This window comes from Simochromis diagramma, unplaced genomic scaffold (genome assembly GCF_900408965.1).
Source record: "Simochromis diagramma unplaced genomic scaffold, fSimDia1.1 OVJJ01000516.1, whole genome shotgun sequence".
NCBI classification, from domain to species: Eukaryota; Metazoa; Chordata; class Actinopteri; order Cichliformes; family Cichlidae; genus Simochromis; species Simochromis diagramma.
The window spans coordinates 2,383,048-2,409,934 of record NW_024386938.1 but is presented as its reverse complement, the minus strand read 5'-3'; the positions used below and the strand labels follow the sequence as shown (position 1 = coordinate 2,409,934).

The 26,887-nt window shown below is 38.3% G+C and overlaps 1 protein-coding gene across 1 annotated transcript; it reads left to right on the top strand.

Annotated features, from left to right (window-relative positions):
• The first annotated feature begins 1,583 nt into the window (after window positions 1-1,583).
• Window positions 1,584-16,915, top strand: LOC120736923 (homeobox protein Dlx4a-like). Its single transcript, XM_040037305.1, has 3 exons — window positions 1,584-2,487; window positions 5,364-5,560; window positions 12,821-16,915. Exons 1-3 carry the CDS (start codon window positions 2,151-2,153, stop codon window positions 13,061-13,063), a joined length of 777 nt encoding a protein of 258 aa, XP_039893239.1. The 5' UTR covers window positions 1,584-2,150; the 3' UTR covers window positions 13,064-16,915.
• The last annotated feature ends 9,972 nt before the right edge of the window (window positions 16,916-26,887 follow it).

Genomic DNA, 26,887 nt, shown 5'->3' with positions numbered 1-26,887 from the left:
TGGGGCCGCATTAAAAATGAAATTGTATTTCTGTATTTATAATACACATATGAATGTACTGTAAGTAATCTGTTCAACTGAGATCATCTGAAAACATTTGTTCCTGCTCCACCTCCTGAGTGTCAAAATAGAGACAAAACACACAATAAATAGTTTGATGATTTCAAAATGATTATTTTAATTTAACTTTTCAGTAAGGCTGGGATTAGCGCAAAGTCAAAAATCTTTAGAGCCCCAATAAAGACCATTGTTCTCCTGTAATGTCCCTGCCTATAAACCTGCCTTTACAAATAAGAAGCGCTCCAAATGACCTGAGTAATCAGCTACTTAAAATACCTTAGCTGACACATCACTGTTATTACCAGTACTGTCATCACTGACACTTTGTGGGCTTCCTTTCATTTCTGCATCATAAGAGAATGTAATCAATACAGTGATGATTCTCAGTATATCAGTAAATTTCATTCAAACCTAAAAGCATGTTGTATTAGAGCTTGCAAATTTGTGATTATACGTCATTATACAGTAGTAGGTCTTAATTTCCATTATTACGCGTAATTCCCCCTTTTTTTAAATTTGATCACAATCGAACGATCCTGCTGACTTTATCTCACGTCATTCTACTTTTTTCTTTTCGTTTAATTAGCAGCATGCCCACAGTCCGGGATTTCCACCGCAGATGAGCATAATGACCATGACTTCAGCGAAATTACAGTGTCCGAGCTTCTGCTCTGCCAAAATCACAAGTTTTGAGTTTCTCTGGAAGGGCAGTGTTTGTTATGATTGTCCTCCAGGTGTGGGGCCGCAGTCAGTGTGTGTGTGTGTGTGTGTGTGTGCGCGTGTGTGTGTGTCGTTTCTACATTAACGTTTTGCTTAAATGAAAATGAAAGAAATAGAGCAATAACTTGAGAACTTTTTTTTGCTCTGACAGTGTGTTTAATAAAAATATTATAAAATAAAAACATTTAAAAACACCAACTTTTCGCCAGCATCTTATAAATATCAATCATCCTCATCCGCCTTATTTGGCTTTGTGGCGAACAGGAAGGATTTTATTTTGGGAAGGAGTTTAATGAGGCGATCTGTCTGCTGCTCTCAGAATTACTAATGACTTTAAAATAGGTTATGTATACATTTTATTGTTATTTCTGCCAGAGGGTTCGAACATCCTGTACAATAAATTCCTGTTAAAAAATGTACTTTAAAAGGTTTAGCACCAATTCTGTTAAACACCAGAGGACATTTACGTCCTCGCAGATTAAAGAAGCGAATTGTTTTCACAGTAATAAATACACATCGACCCAAAAATAAGCTCGTCAGTCAGTATTAATAAAATGCCTTCGTTAAACTGTTGTGATCCAAGCAGTTGTTGACCTCATGAAAGGAAAATATGTCTGCAGTTTTTTATTTATTTACTTTTGTACATGCTGTCACACTTGCGGAAAAATGTTTTAATGGCTGTTCTTCACTTGAAGGCTTCTTTCGGCATTCTTAAGGCCCTCTCTCCGCCATAAGCTCCGGGAAGAGCCGGCTGCCCCGCCGCTGCCGGTTGTGATTTGTGTGACACGGTTAAGCCCTGCAGCCAATGAGCGCGCTGCTTGTGCCAAATGGAGGCAGAGAGGGGGTCAGAGCAGACGCGCAGTGCGCTCTCAGGTTCGGAACACTCTCCAGTTCTCTCCGCTGCCAGGAGTCTCTTTACAACAAACGGGGAATCGAGCGGGAACCTGGTTATTTTGGCCCGAGAGTAGGAGGAAAACCTGAGCACGTCGAAGGATATTCGTAATTAAACCTGCTGCTTGGTTAAGAGTTCCTGTTTTGTTTTCTCTGTTCGCTGACTTCCCCTGTTGGTCTGCGTGTTTCCCTGCCATGCGTCCAGTCTTCTACTGTTGGACTTAATGCTTTTAAACACTGAGCGTGATGTTTGTGGAGCTTTCAGCTGGGATGTAGCGGAGGGCAGACCCACCTAAAGTCACTCCACAGGAATACAGAGACGCTTTGTTTTTAAAGAGCTGCTTCTTAAAGTCTTCTGTTTTCTTGTGGGGTGTTTTTCTTGTTTCTTTTTAAACCAGTTGCCTTATCATGACCCTCATCTGGAGGTCATAGCCGACCCGTCGTCCTCTCTCCCCTGCACATCACTGCCCCTCTCGCCAATGATGACTATGAGCTCCATATCAGACACTTTAGTAACGTCCGATCCGTCCAAATCTGCGTTTTTGGAGTTCGGTGGACACAGCTACCCTGGACACCCTGGACATCAACAACCTTCGCCAGGCTTATCCCACAACCATTATCCGGTCCACGGACTGCACGCTGTCGGACCCTCGCAGCACGATGGGCCCTTCTCCTCCGGGGCTTCCTCTTACGGTCGCCCGCTGGGATACCCACCCTACCACAGTCCAGTGAGCGCGCATCACCCCGGTGCCTACCTGCCTTATCAGCACGGGGGTCACAGCGGCGCGCTCGGACACACCAGACTGGACGATGCGGGTAGGTTTACGCACAGAAATGAATAAATGTTTGCTCATTTCCTTGTTTCTACACTTTGGTCTTTAAATATGTTCGTGGGATTTTAATTGAATTTATTTGTCAGTTTAAATGTGCTGAAACATGCCATAAATAAATAAATCCGACAACAAGCTAAAATACATTATTAATAGTTCGATGTGTCATTTTTAATAGTAATTCAGTCTGAAATTGATCACAGAGGACATTAAAAGAATAAAACACGCAAAACTAATAAGGATAATCACAGCGGATGAACTCGGACCATTAAAATTCTTGAAGTGGGTCTACAGAAACATGAAAATAAGCCGCAGCGGAACGCAATAATTGGATCCACACACAGGTCGGCCACAGCATTGTGTTTAGCGTATTTTGGGGTTGGCCGGGAGATGTGTTTAAGGCCTGCGCAGACTGTGTGACTCTCCGGCACAGGCCCTGTGGTGTCCCGCGCTTCCCACTAAAACCCAAAGCCTCATCCTCATCCTCCTCCAAATATTAGCCGTCACGTTTCCCTCTGAGCAGACACCAAAGCCTGTGATCTGACTTATCACACTACCACAATAAACAGAATTAACTAAATACGAAATGGATTAAACGAAAATGTCATTTTAAACGAAAAAAGGTGTTTTATAGATTTGAGCTTTTTTTTCCAAAGTGTAACAAAACTAAAAATCCAACCCAAAGGGAAAAAACTGATACATTTACTTCATATTCTTATTTATGTCTTTGCTTCATTGACAGGGACGTGCAGTTATTTTGTGTAATATGATAGATTAAAGCTACGAAAAAAACAATAAACGCCTATAAAAATAAAACTCCACGTATGATGAAAACGTCTCGTCAGAATTTGGCAGCAGGAGCTGTTAACAGATACCGGGACGATTACGACTGTTTCTTTTGTTTTAAATAATATCCCAGTGCAGATCACTTTTCTTTCACATTTTCACCTTTTTTTAAAATTTTGCTCTTAATTTTATATTTTTATTTTCATCATTATTATTTAAAGACTTTATTATTACATAAAAATGCAAATGCAAATTCATTTAAACTAAATCTTTACATAGGATTATTTTTTTTTGTCTATACTGAAAATGTCCTTGCCTCACATGCAGTATTTACGGTTATTTCAGCATATATTCAGCTTAAAATCTGGTGACTTATTTCACCAGTTTACAAAATATTGAGATGACAGGAACGCTGACAGAGACTCTCAGAGAGACAGAAAACAGCCGTCTTGTATTAGATACACATAAAAAATACAGCAGAAAAGCTTAAAAATGAAAATAAAATTCTGAAAAAGTACATAATGTTTTTATGTTTTCTTAAAAAGAAAAAAAGTTCTCCATACATGACGCAGGTGAGCATGACGCAGTACTTTCATCAGGTTTACTCGACTGGTTTTATAAATAAATTCTGCTTCTGTAAATGCGCATCGACAGACGAACAGATGGATCAGCTCAAGGCCCATTTCACAATGCTTTACAGCAACTGCAGTTTATACATTTTTAAAGCAGATTTGGAATCAGTGGCAGGGAAAATGATCAGTTACAAAAACACAAATAAATACGACAGATTTTCATTGGTGCTCACCCAAAATCAGTCTTCTTGGACTTTTGCTGTTGGAGTTTTACACCACGCTCTAACTCACCCAATACATACAAGTTAAACATCACTTTACACGTTAACTGTGTTGTACAAATCTTGGTCTGTGAGGGACTCTGCAGGGCTTGTTGACATGGAGTTCTTTTTGGACACTTTGGTCACCTTTATGAAATGTCCAGTTTCTTGGAACAAGGGTCACACCTTAAAAACATACATATACTTTTTATTATATGTGAGCCAGATTGAGCTAATAAGTGTTTTACACACTAGCACGTTTTCTTTCTAAAGGAAACCTTCCCCTGTCAGGTCGTTTCTAAGCACCCACTGTGTTTCTGTCCCCCGGTGTTGCCGCGCTTCAGCTCAGAGTGTAGCTCAGATACAGAATGCAAGCATCTTGTGGGGCCTTGGCTTTTCTACAACTGTTCTTTCCTGCCACTGCAAGCTGTGAGCTCATGTCATAACAAAGATCAGAGGGGGTGTACGTATGCACAATATAGCTTTCCTGAAAAAAATACACAAATACAAAAAACACAAAGAAAAGCTGAGCTGCTTTGATGTCTGGATAACTGTAAGCCAACATGGTTTGAAAAGGACCACCACTCACTATCATTACCTTACAGTATTTAGCACATGTCATAGCTGTGATGCAACCCGATCTTTAATCATTACATAATATCATTGGGTAAAAATGAGCTGCTGTGGGTTAATTTACTGTAGCTGTAGTAGTTTTAGCCAGTATCAGCGGTTATTTTCCTCCAGTGTTACTTCAGGTTACTGGGTTTTTCTAGCCTTGAGTACTGGGTGAAGTTAATTACTGCTTCTGCGCTATATCCATTTTTAACAGCACCATCCAATTTTAGAGGGGAGCTTATTATTAATTGTTGTTAGTATTTTGAATCCAAAATCTTTGAAAGCCAAGTTTTTAATCAACACATGTAGAGATTTCTTTTTTTATCTTTGATTGTAGATGTTGGGACAGTTTTCACAAAATACTTTTCAGTGTTATTTATACTTTTTGTACAATTTCTAATATAATAAATGGTTAAAAAAGAATTTATGTCAAAAACATTATAATATAAACCACTTTTTTTGTCCAACATCAATTTTCAGTGTTCACACATGAATATTTTATATCTCGTAATCATTTAAATGTTAAAATGATTTTCTACAGTCTTTTTGTGACATAGAAGAGCCCAGCTTGAAATCCCACTGTTAACATTTTTCTGAACACCGTCCTTCTGTCCTCCCTTCTAACGCAGAGCATGAGAAGCCCACAGCGGTGATAGAAAATGGAGAAGTGAGGCTCAATGGAAAAGGGAAAAAGATCAGGAAGCCTCGGACCATCTACTCCAGCCTGCAGCTACAGGCTCTCAACCAGCGCTTCCAGCAAACCCAGTACCTCGCCCTGCCCGAGAGGGCCGACCTGGCCGCCAAACTGGGCCTCACGCAGACACAGGTAACGTTTGGAATGAGCTATTCACACATGGACAAAGCATGCACAATAAAGCAGTGTAGACGGTCCCTAAATTTGAACATTCGTTATATGTTAGGCATTAAAATGTGAGCAGGATGGAATGACACTTTAAGAATACGTGTAAATGTTTTAGGAATATAATTAACCTGTCTAAGGTAAAAACATTATTGTCTATGATGTGAAGATTTGAAAACATTTCCAGTGTGAAGTGACTCTAATAGAGGGTGTGAGTTGCCAATTTCACCCTATTTTCCAAAGTATGCATGACACAAAATTAGAGCTACTTCTTAACCGAGCTCAATCACACCTCTGATTGTTTTCTTTGTTCTCTGCTAAGCCCAAACAAGACGAGCGCTGGTACATTCATGCCGACTGATGCCAACATTCCTTCATCTGTGAATTAGACATTGATGTAGCCAAACATAAGTGCAATATGGCATAAACTCTGTCATGAAATCTTCAAATACATGAGACGGGAGAAAACATTTGAAAATGCAGAGCAGTGTGCTGGAAACCGTTTGCGCAGATTTGTCTCCACGTGTCACTAGAACAGGTTCAAAATTGGTTCACCGGGACTTTCTGCCTGTTTTGCATCTCTTTGAAATGTGTGTGCGCACTCATACACATGTGGAGACACCAGCAAACGAATCCCAACAGCTGCTGTTTTGTCTGTGAAGCTGCATCGTGTTGTTGTGGCCTTTAGGTAAAAATGATTTAATTGGATATTTTAACATTTATTTATAATTCACATTTTTTATAAATGTCTATAAAGGTTGAACCACGTTAGCCAGCAGCAATCCAGCTTTTATCCAGTCAACAACACTTCGATATCTGCTGTTCTGAATCTTTACGTTACAGATCAAATCCCCCGATCCTCAGTTTTATCATAGCGTTAGAAAAACAGGCAAATGTGTGAATGAAGGTGCATTTTCTTCAAAATACGAAATGTAGTAACTTACACATTTTGCAAAATACATGGACTGCTTTAGAAATAGGAGCCCTAATTATATATTCAATACAAAAATATTTTATGTACAGTTGGAATCCACAAAGAAACGTGTTGTTGGTTGTAATGATTCTACCTCCTTAGGCTGATTATTTCACCTAACATCATGCACTGCTTTGAGTATTATGACTGGACCCCATGAAACTAATTGTGGGGAATTGAGCATGCTTGTGTAGTACAATGTGGAACACATTACTAATGATTAAAGGTAGATTTTGAAGTATTTATTTAACAAATACAAAAAATGTAGCACTATATACATTTGGCACTGACCATTTTAGGATCAAATATATCTTATTTTATTTATTTACTTTTTTTGGGGGGGGGGGGTAGATTCACATTTCTTTATAAGGCACGTGTTTTTTGTGAGACTCAACTTTATGGGACAAGTGATAAAAAACAAAGTGTGACACCTGGTTGGTCTCGTTATGAGACATAATGAACATTTTTAAAACTTACCAATGCAAATGACACAATCGTAACAGAACTAATGAAGAAAACACACTCATAGACCAGAGAGATGCTTTTCATTCCAACGTGTTTTCTTTGAATAAATCCTTTTTAATGATACTGAAAAACTGTTGTGTTTTTCATCAGTGATAAATCTCTATATCTGTGTAACTGACAAAGAAAAACAGTGGAACATGTTTTACTAACTGCTTTATTTTGTCAGTGTCTGTGTTTACTACTGGGCCTGCTTAAATTAGCAATGTGCTCATTTAAGCTGATTGCTGATTCTGATTTGCTTTGTCGGGCAGTTTTCCTGATATTGTTCAACACAAAACTTCATTTGAGAGGTGCCAAGAAGTCACGAGGTAGTGACGCTGGAAAATCCAGATTACTGACAAATTTTATGGTGATATTTAGCTCCAGTGATCCGCTGCTGTCAGCTAGTGTAATACTGACTCAGTGCAAGAGAAGGCTGTAAGAGGCATGGCTGTGTCGTCTCTTTTGTTGCACCTCTATTGCCAACTTAATTCATTCATCAACTCAAAATAAAGTAATGATAACTTTGTTTATAATTTCATTTAATTGATACAATTAAAACTTAGTTTAACACTGTGATGTCCAAACGCTTGTTAAACTGGTTGAACTAGTGATGTATTATTTGAGTTGAGCTAGTGTTTTTGCCATCATGGTAGGATGTATTTACTACCAAATTCATCTGCATTAAGCAAACTGACTTACCATGAGGAGAGTCAGTCATTGTCTGTAGTTTCTTAAATATGATAAATAAGTTTGTTTGTAAGTTGGTTTCAGCTATTTTCTAGTTAATGAAAACTGAAAAAGTGGAAGTTTCACATAAGCACAGCCAACAACGACAGAGTCTGACAGTGACATTATTAAACATTTTGTTTCTCTTGGGAGAACCAGTGCAGAGCTGGAAAACAGGAAGTATTGTCCCTGTGAGTAACTGGTACATGTAGACTGTAGACAAAGTGGCCAACTCTGTCAGTCAGCAGAGTCGCTGTTATTTATGGATAACAGGAATCTATAACAACAAATTATAGCAGTGCCTTACTTCCATGGGCTTATGACACTGTAGGCTCTGTGTAGAATAATCACAGATACATTGCACCTGTCCAAAAGGTGAAGAATAAAGGTTTGAATAGACAGCAGGTGTCCGACTGGGGAAACATTAGATGACACTGTTTTGGAATATTTGAAATACGATCCATGCTCGCCTGCATGTGTGTGCACACTCAGCAACCATCAGCATTTGATGTCATCAGCTGAATTGTCCTAATCCCATATGAATTAACTGCAGCAGCTATGTTTACACTAGAAGTAAGAGATGATCCATTCATTTGTCTTCATCTTTTGTAGTGGTATAGTGGTTTGCTTTTTTATTGTGGTCTGCTACAAGTCATACTCACATGTATGCTCATTGAGAAGCACCATTTTTGAACTCGCTCCTTGTTCTTCGAGGTGTTTTGGATCAAAGGCAGTCAGTTTGTACGGATCAACAGAGTATGATTCAGCTGATTGTGGAGTACAATGAGAGCACATGTGATGGTAGTTTGAGGAATGGCAGCACATTTGTATGTGGGATTGTGATGTTTAGCGTGTGGGAGTCTTCTTTCTGTGAGTTCCCATTTCAGAAACACGGCACAAAGTTACTGAAGTTACTTTTATTAGTATCACATACCATTTGTTACATTTGTTGCATTTCTGTAGGCTAGGTACAAAATAACTCACTACTTTTTGTCCTTTTATCTGGATTTTTTAAATGTCCAGTTCCTGATGTGTAAATGTTTCCATTATAACACACTCAGAAATTCCACAATAGAACAAAAAAAGCAGCATTCGTTAAATACACCCTATGCAAAACGCCACATGTTGAAGATGATGGTGCCTTTTGTGAAATGTTCATATCCAGCTTACAGTTGATAGTACAGTTGGTGTACACGGTACAGTTGATGTGGTGATGTGGTTGGGGAAAAATGTTGCACTAAGCGTTGTTGAACTTCAGCATCTTGTATACACAGCCCACTATTTTCAGGGGATCAAAAGTATTTGGGCAAGACACTCATAAATAAAAAGGTTTACTGCCTTCAGCTTTGACACAGTCTTCCGCTTCTTTAATCAAGAGTTGCCTTGCCTGTACGTTTCAACCTTGATTTTTATTTTTCATCCAATTCTTGGTTCTATTAGCAAATTTAACTTTAATTTTTCGGAATGTGGCAACAGTAATGGAAACGGGTCCAACTAGCCAGTAAATAGACAGATGGGAACAAATATATTAAACAAACCAAGAGATTAACTAGATTAGGTACAATGTTTTAACACTCTGAGGTCAAAGTCATCCTCAGTGTTAACCCAAACCCAAGCCCTATATTTTTAGGGAGGAAAAAATGACTTTTCTGGAAAAGAGTGAAGAGCTTTTGCTGTGTCAGTTAGAATAATTGTCTTTGTTTCCCCTTGTACTTATATGTCAGATCATGTCATGCACGAACTACGATACACTGAAAAATTATCTGAATCAGGAACTGAGGATGAATATTGGCTTATAGTAATAATGTATATTATTAATGTACTGGTCATGTAGAACTAAAACCCTGCGATCCTTGAAATTTCATTATTTTCTTTCATTTTCTCTAATAAATACTTTCTATTTTGTTTACTTTCCACTCCTTTTTCTTGGTCAAATGATTTTGAAACATAAAAACCTCTGATGTTTTAGGCTAGGCTAACCAGTATTGCTGTAAATATAGAGAATTGCAGGTAAAATATGTGCAGTAATTTTAAACAAAAAGCAACTTTTTATATTTTTAGGCTTGTTTTCTCTCATCTGATACGACATAATTAATAGAAGACACAGAACAAGTCCTACTGAAACCCACAGTCAGCTGCATCTAGCCTGTGTGCTTATATGTGTTGGCCCGCTGCGTCTGCTGTGCATTCCTCACGTACACGGGTGCGCTTTTCTGATCACGGGCACACTCATGGAAAACATATGTAGTTTATGTGCACGCATACACCCACGGCCACGTAAATGCACGCGCACACACACACTCACACACACTTGAAGATAGCGATCATGCCATTAGGCTGCCAGCCAGCGACTGACCACTTTCCATCGAAAAATAATGTTCCCAACGCAGCTGAGAAATGGCACGTAGCACTGTTCTAATGTTTTTCCTCGAAACGTTCCCTATCTCTGTCCATCTCTCTCACACACACATACACGCCATCTATACAACTTCCAAATGGAAGACATCTGGACAAAAAAAACTTTTTTGACAAGGACTTTAGTATATGCAGACATTTAAGTTTGTTAATTTTCACACACACTCTGTGTCCCTCAGTGGTCTTTTGCCTGCCTTTCAGCCACCGTCTTCCCTTAAAGTCAGAAAACTGTCAGCTCAGTGTTGCTGCTGGAATATGAAACCAATAATTACAGATGAAATGCTCTCACTGAGGATGCTGTTGATTGACTCCTGGCCTCTTAAGCTACACTCCAATCCTTCAGGTTTTCATCCACAGTGTAATACTGCAGGGGATTATTATATAGTATTCAATGCAGTGTGTGACTATCACTTTTTATATTAAGATTAATATTATATTAATTTAATAATTGAACTTTGATATGATTTAAAACCTTCCTAAATGTTGCAGCTTGAAGAATTCAAAGTGGATAATTTACAATTTAATTAGTTTTAATTTCTGAAAAGCAGCATTATCGCCTTTAATTTTCATATATTATATCGTATATTTATGGAGTCTCTATGCTTTTCACAGCTGGTGACTGGCGTCAGTGGATATATTGGAACAATAGAGTTTAAATTAAATGTCAAATTTCACTCGGCATGATTTCTGGCTGTTTCAGTTCAAAAGCTGGGTGTGAAAGCTGGACATTTTGGGATTACTGGGAAAGGGATAATTTTTTCCACATATTCCGAATCAATTACAGCACTCTGAAATTAGAATTTTTATAGATTAAAATATCTTCCATAAAACCACTTCACAACAGTCTTCATAAATACCCATAAACTCCCCGGGTAATAATTCCTAGGACTGGAGAAGAAAACACTTTCAGGGCCAAGAGTGTTTTCTTTTCTTTTTCTCACTCTTTTATATTTCTTCTCCTTTGTTGCTAGCCAGAACTGTGCTATGGGCGCAGGTTTTTTCCCCTTTACAGCACAGTTAAAACCCATTTCAGACAAAAGTATCCTTCACTGGCTCTGTACAATTATATATGATTCACTCGTTCCCGCTAAGCTGACAGGTTGGCCGACAGGCATATTTGCGTAATTTGATGCTCAATTTGCAAGCATGCTGGAAACAAAGAAATGCCAATTATATTAACAACGTAACTAAATCATCTGTAACCACAGATAAATGATTGAAGTGATATTCATCTAAATACTTTGAGATATTTTAATTATATGATGTCTGTAGTCACATATTAATATTTTTGTATGAACCTGCTGGCTAATATACTCACAGGATTGGGTAATCATCAGTTTCCATTGAACCCGTCGTTCTATAAGATGCAGGCGTTCCAATAAACACCTTTATGTGTCACACCAAGATAGTTTTTATAACCCTAAAGGAGCTGTATGCTGTAGTGTGGGTGTGACAGTGTGATTCAAGCACCTTATCATGTGCTGGTGTTTTTAGCTGTAGGAGCTAACTATAGTTTCCCTGTAATATTACTCCAAGCTTACTCTCTGTTAGTATCGCATTGAAGTATAGGCACATCTTACGTGTGCTGCCTATTGTTGCCTGGTTTATGTAATCTTACACTGCCTTATTGTTTTGCTTTGTTTTTGCCTGCCGCAGGTATCACATTATCACCGCTACATCATTAGGTATCATTGCTAACATGTGCTAAACCTTTTAATGTTTCCAAAAACTAAAAACAGAAACAGTTGTGCAGAGAAAAACTGCTTCCTCGCTGAGTTCAACTTAAAGGAAGCACCTAAGCCTAAGCTAGCACCTAGATTTAAGGAGCCCAAAGCTAATGTTAATCTACTCATGCACATCACTTACCTTTGGTCATCACAGCTGTTAGTGCTAGATAGCAATGACTTTATAATGATTCAGTTATCAGGTCATCTATATCGAAATCTTTTCTTCTTGTCAGTAACTGTGGTGAAGGAGGGTTCACTCAGGTTTAAGGGTGATCGGATTAGATTTTACTGTGATCCACTGTTAGCAACACATTGAGGGAATTTCTTCCAATTTGGCAAAAAAAAAAAAACTCCATTTGAACTCAAGGAAAAACTGATTAGTTTTGTGGTTAATGACAAAATTATAGGAGAGATTGTGACAACACCCACCTTGATTTTTAGGTGATTGTACAGTTCCTTTGGGCTGCTGGGTTGACGATGCTAATAAAGCACATATTATATGTGCCTTGGTAAAGACAGTTGTAAACTCCAACTTGACTTGTTGGTAGTCGTATACAACCACAAGGGTGCAATGAGAGTTTAACCTGATTTGATTTTAGTTGTGAATAAAGTGTTTTTAGATGTATATTTATGGTTAAAGACGCACCCATTGTTGTGTTGGTTACTGATTTTTAAAAAACTCAAGGAAGAAAAAAGGAGGACAAAATAAGAACACGGTGCTGCATAATTGTTTTAAATAAAACTATTTACTGAGCCCATGACCTTAAAATAAAACAGTCACTTTATGATAGTTTTGTTCTTTATCTTGTAATAAATCACTCAATCCAATCACAGCGTTTCCTGTATGACTCTTAACTCTTGTACTTTTTCTTTTTCTAGGTGAAAATCTGGTTCCAAAATAAACGATCTAAATACAAGAAGATCATGAAGAATGGGCCCTGTGGACCCGAGGGAGAACACCTTGCCCCTCCACCACCAGCCTCCTCCTCGCCGTGTTCCTTGTGGGATATCAGCATGGCTGCCAAAGGTGCACCGGTGCACTCGGGAGGATATGTGAACAATTTTGGACACTGGTATCCCGGACACCAGCAGGAACCCATGCCAAGAACTCAGATGATGTGACAGACGGGGAGATGCGACGCTTCTGGGACAAATTGCGGAATTATTCCGGCAGGCTGAACTGAAGCTCTAAGAGACAAGGACATTTTTTAGAGTCTGAGCCACTCTGGAGGCAAAAATATAAGCAGCAGCCATGCAATAAAACTAAAGTGGACAGATATAGGGGAAACTGCTAAAATAGCTGTAAAATACACAATATTATAACAGAAAGAAATACTACAATCAGTACAATTTTCACACGAGCTGAATTTACTATTAGCTGTTAGCGGTGTGTTGATGATGTCTGATAAGCCTTGGAATAAGGGATCGACAAAGTGGCTCAGGTCTCATTTGTAAAATATAACTAGCGAGATATGAATATTGATAAACTTCTCCGAGACTCAGCTATGAGGAGTGAATCATCAGATCTACCAGGCTGAGCAGTAAGTGTTTGGTACTTACACAAAGCCATAGCACTGTGTATACCTGTTTGAAGTATTTCACTGTCATGTTTTTGGTGTTTACTTTGCCAGTTGCTTAATATCAAACTGTGCGTATCCGACTCCAATTTAAAGCGAGACTGCATTTGTACTGGTGACCACGGGTCCAGGAAGTCTCAGTTACAGTATAAATATGGTAAATGTCAAATGTAGCTTTACAGTAGCAGTAGAACTCAGCTTTTCATTTGTATGAGGAGGAATTTAGCTTTAAATATATTTTTTTAAAAATAACCTTACCTAAGTTAAAAAAAAAAAAAAAAGCCTAGTTCTGCCTCCAGAGCAGCTCTGCCTGCTAAGACATTTTGATAAAGCTACAAGTTAACGCTATAACTCAAAGCTAATGCCAACACTGCTTCCGGACATTTCCGGAGGCTTCTTTTTTTCTTTGCCTTTTATTTGGGTTTACACTCGGGCAGGTACATGTGTAAAAAGAGGGCGTCCTCATAAATGTTTTTTAATGAACACTTTGGTTTTTTTAATGTTAAATACAGATCAAATTAAAACACAGATGAAAACAAACGTTCTTGTGATGCTGACATTTGTGTGTTTGTGTTCTGTGTAGGATCCAGTGCAAAAGGCAAATATAAAAAAGTACTAATAGCACTTATATAGTATATAGTGTCAGTATAAAGAGTCATTTTAGGGTGTTTCGTGAAAGCCTTTCATTTCTTTCTTTCTTTCTTTTTTTTTTGGCTCACTGTTTTCATTTTTATAATCCACATAAGTGAAAAATTGACTAAATTAAAATAATTGGGCTTCATGCTCCTCTCCATTCAACTCATTGTTCACTTCTTTCCTCAGAAAGCTTTAGTGGGATTGGGGTGTTTGGTGGAAAATAATAGGCTGATTTACATTTTTATGAACTTTTCATTTTATTTCTCCAATGAATTACAAAGACCGTCTCCATAAGTTTCAACTTTAAATTCCAAACTTTTTTTTTTCAACTCAACAACCTCTTAAAATCCCAAATTAACATTTTGCCAATAGCAGATTTAGGTTAGCCTTTGTTATCTGAAATAAATCAAACCTATCGCTGATTTTGTTTATTTAACCTAAATCCGTAGGTGGACGTAATTTGTCTTTGCACCTTTGATAGAATATTGAATTCTGGCAACAGTAACTTGTTGCTAAAATAACACATCCCCTCCTCAGTTTAAGTTCTTTGTGCGTCCCTGTGGCCCAAAGCCATTTTCTTTAAAGTCGTAAATCAGAAGAAGCAAGTCACGTCTTTCACCCCTGCAAACATCTGGAAATGCAAAAAGAGTCGTCAAACATTGTCAATGATTTTATAAAATGACCACGTCAATTATAGGTAATTTAGGACACAGCTTGTTAAATAAAGCTTTCACTCTGACGCTGTAATTATCTGTAATTGTCAGTCAAGGGAATATCCTTCTGCCTCCAGCCCTCGAGGGAGAAGTCTAGGAAGTAGTGGATTGCATCAAACTGGATTACTGAGGCCTAATCCTTTCGCATCAAATTGATTTGCTGAACGGTTTTTGAAGATTTGCATGAAAACACGAGTTTCATGTTTTCTTCGGACCAGAAAAAGCAAATCCCTACAGTGCCGTGATAAACTTCCTAATTTCTTAGTTTTTTTCCATATTTCTCACACGTTTTAGATCATCAAATACATTTTAATGTTAGACAAGGTAAGATGAATATATACAAAAGCAGTTTCATTTATAACGAGAAATAAACTATACAAACTTATCTGGCCCTGTGTGGAAAAACTTCCCTTCTCTGTTAAATTATTAATTAACTGAGATTAATAACATTTTTTTGGAATGCTGAATTTAATTTCACTAGCCTCACTATTTACTGCCAGATATGCTAAATAAAGAAATCTCTTAAATAAAACCTGTCTGACAAAGGCTAAACTATTTCATAAAGCAACTCATCATTCCACGATCTAGAAGATGAAACCTAAGAACGACTGAGAAACAAAGTCTGCCGGTCATCTATCATTCTGGAAGGAGCTGGAAAGCTATTTCTAAGGCTTTTGGACTCCAGTAAACTATGGTCATTATGAACTATGGACAAAACTTGGAACAGTGCTGAACCTTCGCAGGAGTGGCCGGCCGACCAAAATAGTCCCAAGAGCGCATTGGTGATTCATCCAGGAGGTCACAAAAGAACCCAGAACAACATCTAAAGAACTGCAGGTCTCACTTATCCCAGTTAAGGTCTGTTTTCATGATCCTGCAGTAAGAAAGAGATGGCAAAAATGGCACCCATGGGAGAGATCCAAGGAAACAACACTGCTGACCAAAGTCTTGATGATTCCCAAGACTTTGGGGCAAAATATTCTGTGGACTGATGAGAGAAAAGCTGAACTTACTGGAAAGCTTGAGTCCTGTTACATCTGCTGTAAAACTAACACAGCATTTCATTAAAAAAAACATCATTGCAACAGTCAGCATGGTGGTGGTAGTGTGATGGTCTCGGGCTGCTTCGCTGCTTTAGTGCCTGGATGACTTTCCGTAATTGATTGAACTATGAATTCTGCTCTGTAGCAGAAAACCCTGAAGAAAAATGTCCGACCATCAGTTTGTGCCCTGAAACTGAAGTGCACGCAGGTTATGCAGCAGGATATTGATCTGAAACAAACCAGTAAGTCCACCTCTGATTGGTTGTCAAAGCTGGGACTTAAATTAGATTGAGATGTTTTGATGTTATAACCTTAAACAGGCTGTTCATGATGAAAAACAGTGTGGTTGAATTAAGAAAGAGAGGACCAAAATTCCTCCACAGAGATGTGACTCCTTGCCAGTTACCGCAAGCACTTGATTGCAGTTTTTGGCGCCAAGGATGTTACAAGCAGTTATTACATTTAAGGGGCAATTACTTTTTTTTTCATACAGTAAGGCCAGGTACGGTTTTATCCTTTCATAAATTAAATTATCACTTAAAAATGGTATTTTGTGTTTACTATCTTTTTATCTGTACGTTATTTTTGTCAAATACTAAAAATGTTTTTGCAAACAATATGCAAAAAAACAAGAAGTCAGGAAGGAGCATTATAAGGTAGTACATTCCATTGTTGTAATATAGTAATTGGTGAAACTCAGTCCAGTGCAAGTTTATTTACTGTATGAAATGCCTGTTCACAACAACAATCCTCTCAAGGGTTTTCATATAGTAAAGAGCCAACATTATTATAGTAGGAAAACTCCAATCAGCTCTCAGTCCTCTGTGAGCACTTGGTGATGGTGGGAAAGAAGAACTCCCTTTTAACAGGAAGACATGTCAGGAAGAGGAAACTACATCCACAAAGTATTGACAGCGCTTCACTTGTTCCACATTTTGTCATGTTACAGCTTTATTGTAAAATGCATTACATTCAATTTTTACCTCAAAATTATACTCACATTATCCCATAATGACAGGGTAAAAACATAAATAAAAATGTTTGTGAATGTAAAATCATTTTCAAAGAACTTCATTATTCTTCTCCCTAGATTTTTAACAATATGACATTGTTTTTGTTTTTATTAATGACACACAATAACAATACTTTGCTTCTAAAACTAACATTTATGCATTTATATAAGGTGAAAGTCGAGTTAAGCTGAATGCTGTGGTCTCTCACTGTGAGACCAGCGGCTTCAGAGGAAGATTGTTCTTCAGATTGACCTGTGTTTTAAACGTGATTTTATAAATAGTGTGGAGAAGAAAATTACTCATTTCTTTTATCATGTAAACCAAAGATTCTGTTCAAATGACACGTTAGCTGTGAAATTTAAAGTTGTGCCAAGGTGGCACAATGGAGGCCACCGCTCTTTTTTTTATCCTGTCCTCTTTCCCCCTCACATTCAAACTGCCTACTGAGCTGTGCTCTTCCTTTCTACTGTTCCTCACAGACTGTCATCAGACCTTAGAATATCCCAGGGTCTTTACTTTACAGTAGAAAACACATTGAAGTGCCATTGTTGTGAAATGAGGCAATAGAAATACTTTTAAATCATTAAAATGAATTAAACTGAGTCGTCCAGTGTAAACCATCTGTTTATATCACATCATATAAAGAGTTAAGGTTGATAATAACAAACGCTTGAAATCATTCGTGTAGTGCTTCTAAATGTGTAATTTTGGGTTGGGACAGGAAAATATAATCCGTTATTAATGACACTGCACCCTTCGTGCCATTAAATGAAGAAGCAGAGAAAGGAGTCATTTGCACCTGAGCATGAAGGGGCTTGATTTTTCAGGAAGCGATTTAACTGCAACAGTAAATTATTTTACACCACTGGACAATTTTCTTCCTCTTCCTCTTAAATCGAGACAGTTGACTGCTGTCTTTTTCACAGTAAACACATATTAGATGAGTACCTGAGCATTATGCATTGTTCACGCCAGAAGTCTAATGGACTTATTTACATTAAAAGCCCTCGATTCGTATGGAAGAGGAGTGGAAGTTACAAGCATTTTCTTGTGTAGTTTTCTCCCAACCATCAAACAGCCGTTGGAACAAAAGAAAGCCCGCACTGGAAATTTTTAGGAGACCTCAATTGATTTAATCTGCTACCAAGAGCAGCATCCTGTTGCCCCTGGCAGAGTTCACACCATAGAGTTTTATGGAATACTTCAGACATGTCGGATTGTCCTAATGAACTGACGGAAGCCTCCTGGAGGCTGAGGAACCATGGCAACATAACGGTGTCTGCTGAAGTGTTGGCAAATGAAGGAGGCAAGAAAAACTGAGAGCGAACCAAAGGGCCACACATACACAATAGCAGATAGAGCAGAGCGGGAGCAGAGACCTTTAACCCTCCGAGGACCAATTCATCAAGTGTGACAACTCCAACACTAACTCTCACCTCTGGCAATCAAAATGTAATTTTTTAATTTTTGTTTTGATTAAATTGGTCTCTCAGTTCTTAGCAATCAGGGAACAAAGAAAAGTATCATTCCACGTGACACACATAAACAACCATTCACATTTTTCAAAAAGAGTCTGTTTCAGTTGATTGCTTTAGGGGCTTAAAAAGACCAGATGTCGATAAAACCCACTCATCCTCAGGCAACCAGTCATTTATTGGTTCACCATGGTAACTAAAAAAAATGGAAGAGAAGTCTGTGTTTACAAAAATTAGAAAATGCTCTGTATTTATCAAATGCCTTACCTGATTTAAATTTGGCCATCATCATCATCATCTTCGCCTTGTATGCCTTTAATCTGTTTTCAGTGCAGCTGTTGTTTTTGGACCTCTGAAGTTCTATTGTGTCCCCCTGCACCAGCAAAACTATGCTCCTTCAACTCGGTCTTCATTGTTTCCTCAGAATGTCGATAACCTTTCGATAGATCTCTCCATTAACAGTATCCCTGGGGAATGATGTCACGGTGCAAAACCTCATGAATGGTGGATAAAAGAACAGGAGAAGCATTCTTCTGGTTTAGCTGCTCATCTGGTGTGCTGCCTTCAAACTACGAAACTCTGCACTTTTTAATTAAAAATGGCAAAAAACTGCTTAGTCACAGCTGAAGACATAGTTCTTATACTAAATAATTCTCCTCGTGAAATTGGGTGTGTTTGAAACTGCTTAAAGGGGACTACCAACAAGTGATCTAAAAAAACAAACAGCTATGTGGAAGCTGTGTGGATATACCTGAGAAGATCAACTTGAACATGAGACTAGCCAGATTTACTGAAGGGGTTATATTGAGCTGCTCTCACTACTACTGATCACATCTCCTAATGAATCAGCTAGCTAACTCTAAAATAATGGTCCTGTATAAGGTACAAATCCCAGTTTCCTGGGTAAAAGTCATTTGTTTGTTATGTGTTTCCAACACTGTTTTTCCAAAAACCTTTTAACAAAAAGGTGATTTAGGTTTGCGTCCAAGTTTGCAAGCACGAACCCAAAAAACATTTTGACTGAATAAAGATGTATTTATAAGTCACGTTGAAAATTTGTTCCAAAACAAACATTATGCTAGCATGACGAAAGATACCTGATTGTTTGCTGGATGCCTTTCCTTGACTTTTTAAGAAAAGTGCAATCATTAAGAGCTCTGAGCATAGCCATGCTTGTCTCATTGCTGGAACTGCAACAATGGACAGTTAGCGTAATACTTCATAGTCATGTTGCTGTTTGTAGTAAAGATCTTTACCATTTGTGGCCAAATAGATGTCCCTGAACTTTGTGTCATTTCTACAAACACTCATTTAATATTTTGGAAGTCACTGGAGGGAGACCTATTCAGCCATTTAGATATGCGGATATGATGGTTGTTGATTAAGAAAACACTTTTGAGGGGATGATGATGAATTTAAGGACTAAGATTGATCTTTATATACACTCTTTGAATTATTTTAATTAAAATGCCCCTTAGTTTCACTTTGGTAATTCTAGTCTATTCCCTGCACTGCATGTGAAGCCTTGCTTCCACATACCTGCAAATATCACTTGGGTCCAGTGAGATGCTGCTGTTTTCCTAACTCTTCAATACCACTAACAACTGCTGTCTGCTCATGACATGTAGGTACAGATCCTGTGTGCTGACTTTGCCTTTTATTCTCCGAGCCTCCAGGCTTAGCCTGCCAGCTGCTGTTGATAAAACACGGATCCCGAAACACAGGAGCATTTCTGATATTTCCTAAAGTCCTTTTCTTATTCCCTTAATAACAGACAAAACTTTGAGGATTATGTTTAAAAAGCATGTTCACATTGTTTTTGAATACAGTCAGTACACAAGAGGATTCGAACCTTCTGTAAAATGACTGAGCACTTTTGTTGATACACTTTCAGCTACAATGTGGTATGTCACATTTATAAGGAAAGGAGGGCTGAGGACGGTAATCTTACACAGGTCCAGACCAACATAAACTCAATACACTCTTCAGGGAGAAAAAAGGGAGGAGGAACACCTAAAGACATTCTTTGTTTCCTCCTTGCTCATTTAGAAAACTGAAAAATACCCACAATAAATACATGCAAACTGGCATTAAACTGAATAAGCAGGGAGAAGTTCATAGTTTGATCCAGGAGTTGAAGTTGTATCACGATCGATTTCATACATATTTCAGGATGTCAGTGAGGCAGTTTGAGCTCTTGTTTGAGCACCTGAGGAGGCAGAGAAATCATTGCAGAGATCCGATTGACCCAAAGCAGCATCTGGCTGTGTGTCTGTCTATCTTATTATTTCCATTTCATTGTATATTCAGTACTGGAGGATGTGTTGAGCTACAAATGCACTTGTTGCCAAATGCGGTTGTCTGACTGGTCAAATCAGTTCATTTGGAACCTCAAAAAATAAACAATTGAACTTGGTTAAAAAAAAAATAATGCTGCAAATTTATCCAGTGAACTGAACTACGTGGTTGTGAACTGAAACAGTAAGAACAAATGAGTCTGAAAAAGAATTTTAGAGCGTCTGGTGTGTAAAGACATTTATACAGAAGGGGATTCGGGGCACTGGAAAAAGAAAAACAGCTTTTTCTTTTATCTTGGAATTCTTGATTTTAAAAAAACAGCATTAATTTTTTTCTAATCCTCTTCTGTACCTTTACACTCTGTTTAGAAGCCGAGCAGAAAGTATGTTTTGGGGGGGAAACGAGAGGAGCCTCTGATATTTTTGATTTTATTTAGAATAATTATTTTCTGTCCCCTGATTGCCAAGACCTGGGAGGACAATTTTTAAAGATGAAAAAAGATACATACTCTGTATACTCTGAGTTATGGTTAAGCTCAGGTTAAATTGAGCTAGAATGATTTGCAATTCTGGCATGAGTAATTAAATCTAATAGGCAGATTACTACATAATATACTTAAGTGAGTTCATTTTTCCATGTATATTGTGGACTTTGATGCAACCTAACTATACAAATATAGAATGCAAATACTTGTAAAGCACAACCTTACAGTGAGTGAACAGAAAACAATCAGTACTGCAAGAACCAATTAAATTCTCAGTATGCTTGTCCTCTCACAAGCTTAAATGTTGGAACTTAAGATATCTACTAATGGATATATATGACTCACCTAGCTAATGACTAGCACCAGCCATTTGTGTGGCTACAAAATATTGTAACCGAGTGAACCATAAATAAGCAGATGGGCCAACAGCAAGTTAGATAAACTGCTACTTCCTAGCTGGATGCTAAAGGCCTAACAAGGCAGTTACATATCTAGCAACTTACTAAGTTATCTGGACTTGTTATCAAGTCTTTTTATCATCAACTTTTTTTTATATTTAAGAAATTTCCCATCCAAATATTCATATACATTCACAACATGGTATTCCACAGTACATTATGTTATAAGAAGACATCAGGCATGTGCAGGATGAATAGGAAATAAAGGGGGGAAATTTTCCTTCTTGCGTGAGGACTAAAAAGTAAAAACTATAAAACTAAAGCCTTCACAACTTGCTACTGGGCAGATGACAGCATGTGACCCCTTAGAGAGTAGAAAGCAAATAAAGAGGGGGATTCATGAATGAGACATATTGAGGGAGCGAGATGAGAAAAAAACACATTAATTAAAACAAGTAATAAGCAGCAGGGGTCACTTTTTATTTGCTTGTTAAAGTTGACCCATGCAGTGCAGAAACACATGCATGCTTAGATTTTAAGTGCAACGGAGATACTGCAGAACCTTGGTTGTTTTTGCCCAAGTGTATGAGAATGTGGCTTCGTGTGTGTGTGTGCACATCTCAAGGTTTCTGTAATGCGCTAATGCATAAGCCTGACACTGATGCACAATGATATCGACCGATACCAGACGATCGCGTCATCCAGGGGTTTCAATCATCTCCTACATTTCCTGTATCAATAATGTAGTGTCAACTGTTCTTTGCCAGACAACCACTAAAAAATTCCTTTCATATACACAAGGATTACATTTCTAAACATAAAATTATTGAAATAATGACCACAAATTCTACTAAATTAAGGTCTGATGGTAACCATTAGTGTTATATACTTTACTTACTATACTGCTCAGGATGTGGCAAAATGTACAGATAAAATAATACAATTACAGACACTAAAATCAGTTACATAAGGACAATGTATTTACAGTGCAGGATACACAATGAAGACAGGTTGGAAGGGGTTAGATGGGAAATTTAATTGTTTAATGTGCTGTGACCTTAAACGGTGACATAACAAAAACAAAAAAATGACGGGAAATGAATAAAGAGAAGACACAGCTCTCGACTTCATTTGTCTGTGCTCACTTTGAGTTACAGTCATTGCTACCAAGTCTACATTTTACTTTCCGCGTCCACTAGAGTCAACTTGGGTCTGAGTGACATTACTTTCATCATTACATGTAACATGAACTAAATAGATCTTTTTAACTTATATATTTTAGCTGACACATTAACTGACTTTTCAAACTGATGAAATTAAGTTCTAAGCACTATAAACCTTTCAATGGCTAATTGGAATGCAAATACTACAGAATAGCTACAACAATATGCTCAGACAAAAGCAACACTAGCTTAGACAGTGACAGGAACTCCCAAGCACAATCCGATTGTTCAGTCTGACGTCACTAGCCGTGTCTGGGTCTAAACTCCGCTGCAGGTCCATATCAAACGATCACTATGGCATTACTGAGAGTTGAAACACTGTCTAAAGTCTTTCATCTTTAATAAAATGATCAGCGTTCTGCTCTACCAGGTGTAACAATTGAGTTTAACATCCAGGCATCCATGAAAACGGAATTTATGACATTTAACGGAGTTAGAAGTTAGCAGGGAGTTAGCTCGCTAGCTTCTATCTAAATACAATATAGCATGTCCTGACTGCGGGGTTTTGGAAACAAATTAAAACGTACAGCTCTGTTATCACTTCCAGCATAAATGAAGACAGAAAACTAAACAGCAGTGACGTTTGTAGGGTTACTGAAGTTGGGCTAGCTGGTATATAATGATGTGCTACGTGACCGCTAGCGACACAGCTATGTTAGCATAATATAAACAAGCTAACTTTTTTTCCACTCGATAAAAGTTAACATGAGTGTTCTCGGTGGTCAGGAACAAATGTAATCGCATGGCAGCATGCTGTAAAAGGACCAAACTTCAGCCAGGAGAACAACTGAGATAATCCATCCACAATACGAGGTTAGTCATTCATATACTGCTGCATGGGCTGGGCTGTAGTTACATCCTAAGGTTTTAAAAACTGAGCTTAAATAAATGATTAGCGGTAATAAAAGCCGAGGGAGGTCAACAGGGATCACTGACTGTTTTAGGAGCTTTTTGAGATCAAATAGAAGAAAATACAAAACATTAAACATGTTAACAACACAAAAGCCATATTAAACGCAGACTACTTTAGGCCCGGAAGTAGGATTCGTCACGTCATCACTGAACAACCGGATAGAGTCAATAATCCGCCTCTTTCTATCACATTGAACAGCCGTGAAGTAACAGTTACGAGTAAAATGTTAAGTGCATAGGAGTTTGTTTATGATAATTACCTTTCCACCGTTTGGAGCAATTACCAATAGGTCAATGCACAATCCACCAATGTAAAACCCTGCACTGGCCATTTCTACTGTTTGCATTCTAAGTGCATATTCATTACAGAAACATAGTAAAAAAAAAAAAAAAGTGAAAATAATAATGCAATTTATGAGATATATCAACAGATATGCAATACTTGGAACTAAGAATCCCTTTTTTTCTGATTTCACTGGTGAAGTACATATCTTTGAATTTATATTAAAATTGTCCCAAAAATAACATAGCACAAAAACTAAGGTAATTCTGTTTGGTTGATATTTTCTTTGTTGTAACAATACTTCTTAGCAATAATTTTTATACTATTGGAATGCCTTTTTATTTCCCCTTAAATGGTGCCACATTTATACAAAAAAAAATGCATTAGTGGGTTGAGTAGCAGAGTTGAGCATGTGGGATAGCGCCAATGAACAACTTGGACCAAACAGCTTATTCTGACTCTTGTTTTGAACTTGTGTCTGCTCAAAGCACACCATAGGGAGTAGGAGACATGCCACGGGTTGACTTCAAGCTGCACAAGTTCCACAAAACCAATAACAACATTCTTTAGAGTGAGCCCTAGTACCATCACCAAATTGAAGGCCAAGTTTCATATAATCGAATGTCAAAGACAAGCTGCAAAGTTAAGATCCCCAGGAGATGACACCACAAGAAGACTGTTTCCTCTCGCTGTCAGTATTCAGGGACTGTAGGCAGTGTTCTACAAGGTTTACAGGACTATACGGCCTTTATCCAGACAATCTGGAACAGGATGCACACAGCAAATCCCTGGCCTGTCATGACTGCCCTTTACCATTAGGCCGAACATGCGCACTACAACCTAAACATGTGGAAGAACTTTATGTTCAGTGATGAGGTCAGATTCAGCCTAAGGCAGTTCTCAGCGCAGAAGATGTGGAGATTGCAGCACCAATAGGGTAACGGCTTTTGGTGGAGGCTACATGATGGTGTGGCAGAGCATCTCCCTCATTAGAAAGACAGGCTTGTCATTATTGTGGGCAATCTCAATGCACAGACATATTAAGATGAGATTCTGCAACCAGTGGCATATTAACACAGTTCGCAACCAAACTCTGATCTCCAAGATAATAATGCTTGCTCCCATAGATCAGAACTTATCGGAGACTACCTCGACAATTTGGACGTGGAGAGGATGGAATTTCCTGCCTACGGTCCCAACCTCAACTCCACTGAACAGTTGCGGGATCAGCTCAGGTTTGCTGTTCGTGCCAGAGTGACTAACACAACCACTTTCCTCATGGTGGTCGCCAGCTTGGTCGCACATTGTTGTCGGATAACGTCCCATATTTTAAAATGTGACCAAGCAGGTGACCAGCATGATGAGGAGGTATCAGGCTGTTGTTTATGATTCTTCCATATCCTGAAGCCCCTGTTTGTTAAATTAATAAATTGTTAAATTGCCAGTATGTCTTGTTTCTTCAGACTTAAATCATCTAATCCAGTAAGCAAAAAACAAACAAGTCAGTAGCAGAATAACCTGTCTGGTACCGAAAGAAAAGATTTGACAAGTTTTTCATGGGCGCAACCCACATAATCAACTCTGCTGCTCAACCCACAAATGCATTTTCGTTACAAATGTGGCAGCAAGTAAGTGTTAAAACAGGCTTTCCAACGGTATAAGCTTTACTGCCAAGAAGCAGTGTTACAACAACACCAAATACAAATATGTTTTTGTTTGAGTGAAATACACTGGAATAAGGCTCGCTTGGATAAAGGTATGGGCAAACTGTCATACAGTGTACACATTTTATTTCAGTCTAAATGCATTTTTTGGATACAAAATAACCAGTATTAGTTTTGGTCATGAAAAATAGGAAACCAAATTGGTTTCCTGTTTTTATAGAACTGTTTTATCCACTTTTTTCCTCCAAATACATTGGCCCATATCAAAATTCCAAAACTTATAGTTATCTGGGCACATGAGCAAGTCAGCCTATCCTATTTCAAGGAATTTCACCCAAGTCCATCAGAAAGCTAGCACAAAGAGGCAACCACACACTCTCACAGTCGCATTCAATTAATACTCATTAACAACACTAACAAACATGTCTTTGCAATGTGGGAGGAAAAACCTGTTGGAAGCCAAACTGGCACGGAGAACATGTATACTCAGGCTGGCTAGCAGATTCAAACCGAGGACTTTCTTGCTGTTGCTGCTGTTCTGTTTGTTTGTATTATTGTAGAGTCTTAACCTTACAATATAAAGTGCCTCGAGGCAACTGTTGTTGTGATTTGCTCCTTGCAAAATCGTGAGCCATTAACCACAAGCAGTTAGTTACTATAGAAATACGCAGATACATGTAGCTTTGATTATTAGGCATTATCTTTAGCACCCATTTGTTTACATTATGTTATTACTGAGAGACATAAATTGCACTTATAGTATGTTCCTTCCTGTTTGTCCTTGCTTATAGGGGATGGTGTGATAGTTCTGTCTATAATATTACTGGATTTGTGCTTATAATATAAAGTACCAACAGATGACTGTTTTGTAAACTGGTGCCATATAAATGAAATTGAATTGGCTTAAACAAATTGATGGGCTCAAATGGTAAATGGCCTGTATTTGTATAGCGCTTTTACTAGTCCCCCCTAGGGACCCCAAAGCGCTTTACACACCCAGTCATCCACCCATTCACACACTGGTGGAGGCAGCTACAGTTGTAGCCACAGCTGCCCTGGGGCAGACTGACAGAAGCGAGGCTGCCATATCGCGCCATCGGCCCTTCTGGCCAACACCAGTAGGCGGTAAGTGAAGTGTCTTGTCCAAGGACACAACGACCGAGACTCCGGGGCTCGAACCGGCAACCTTCCTGTTGGCGAACTCCCAACTCTTGAGCCACGATCGCC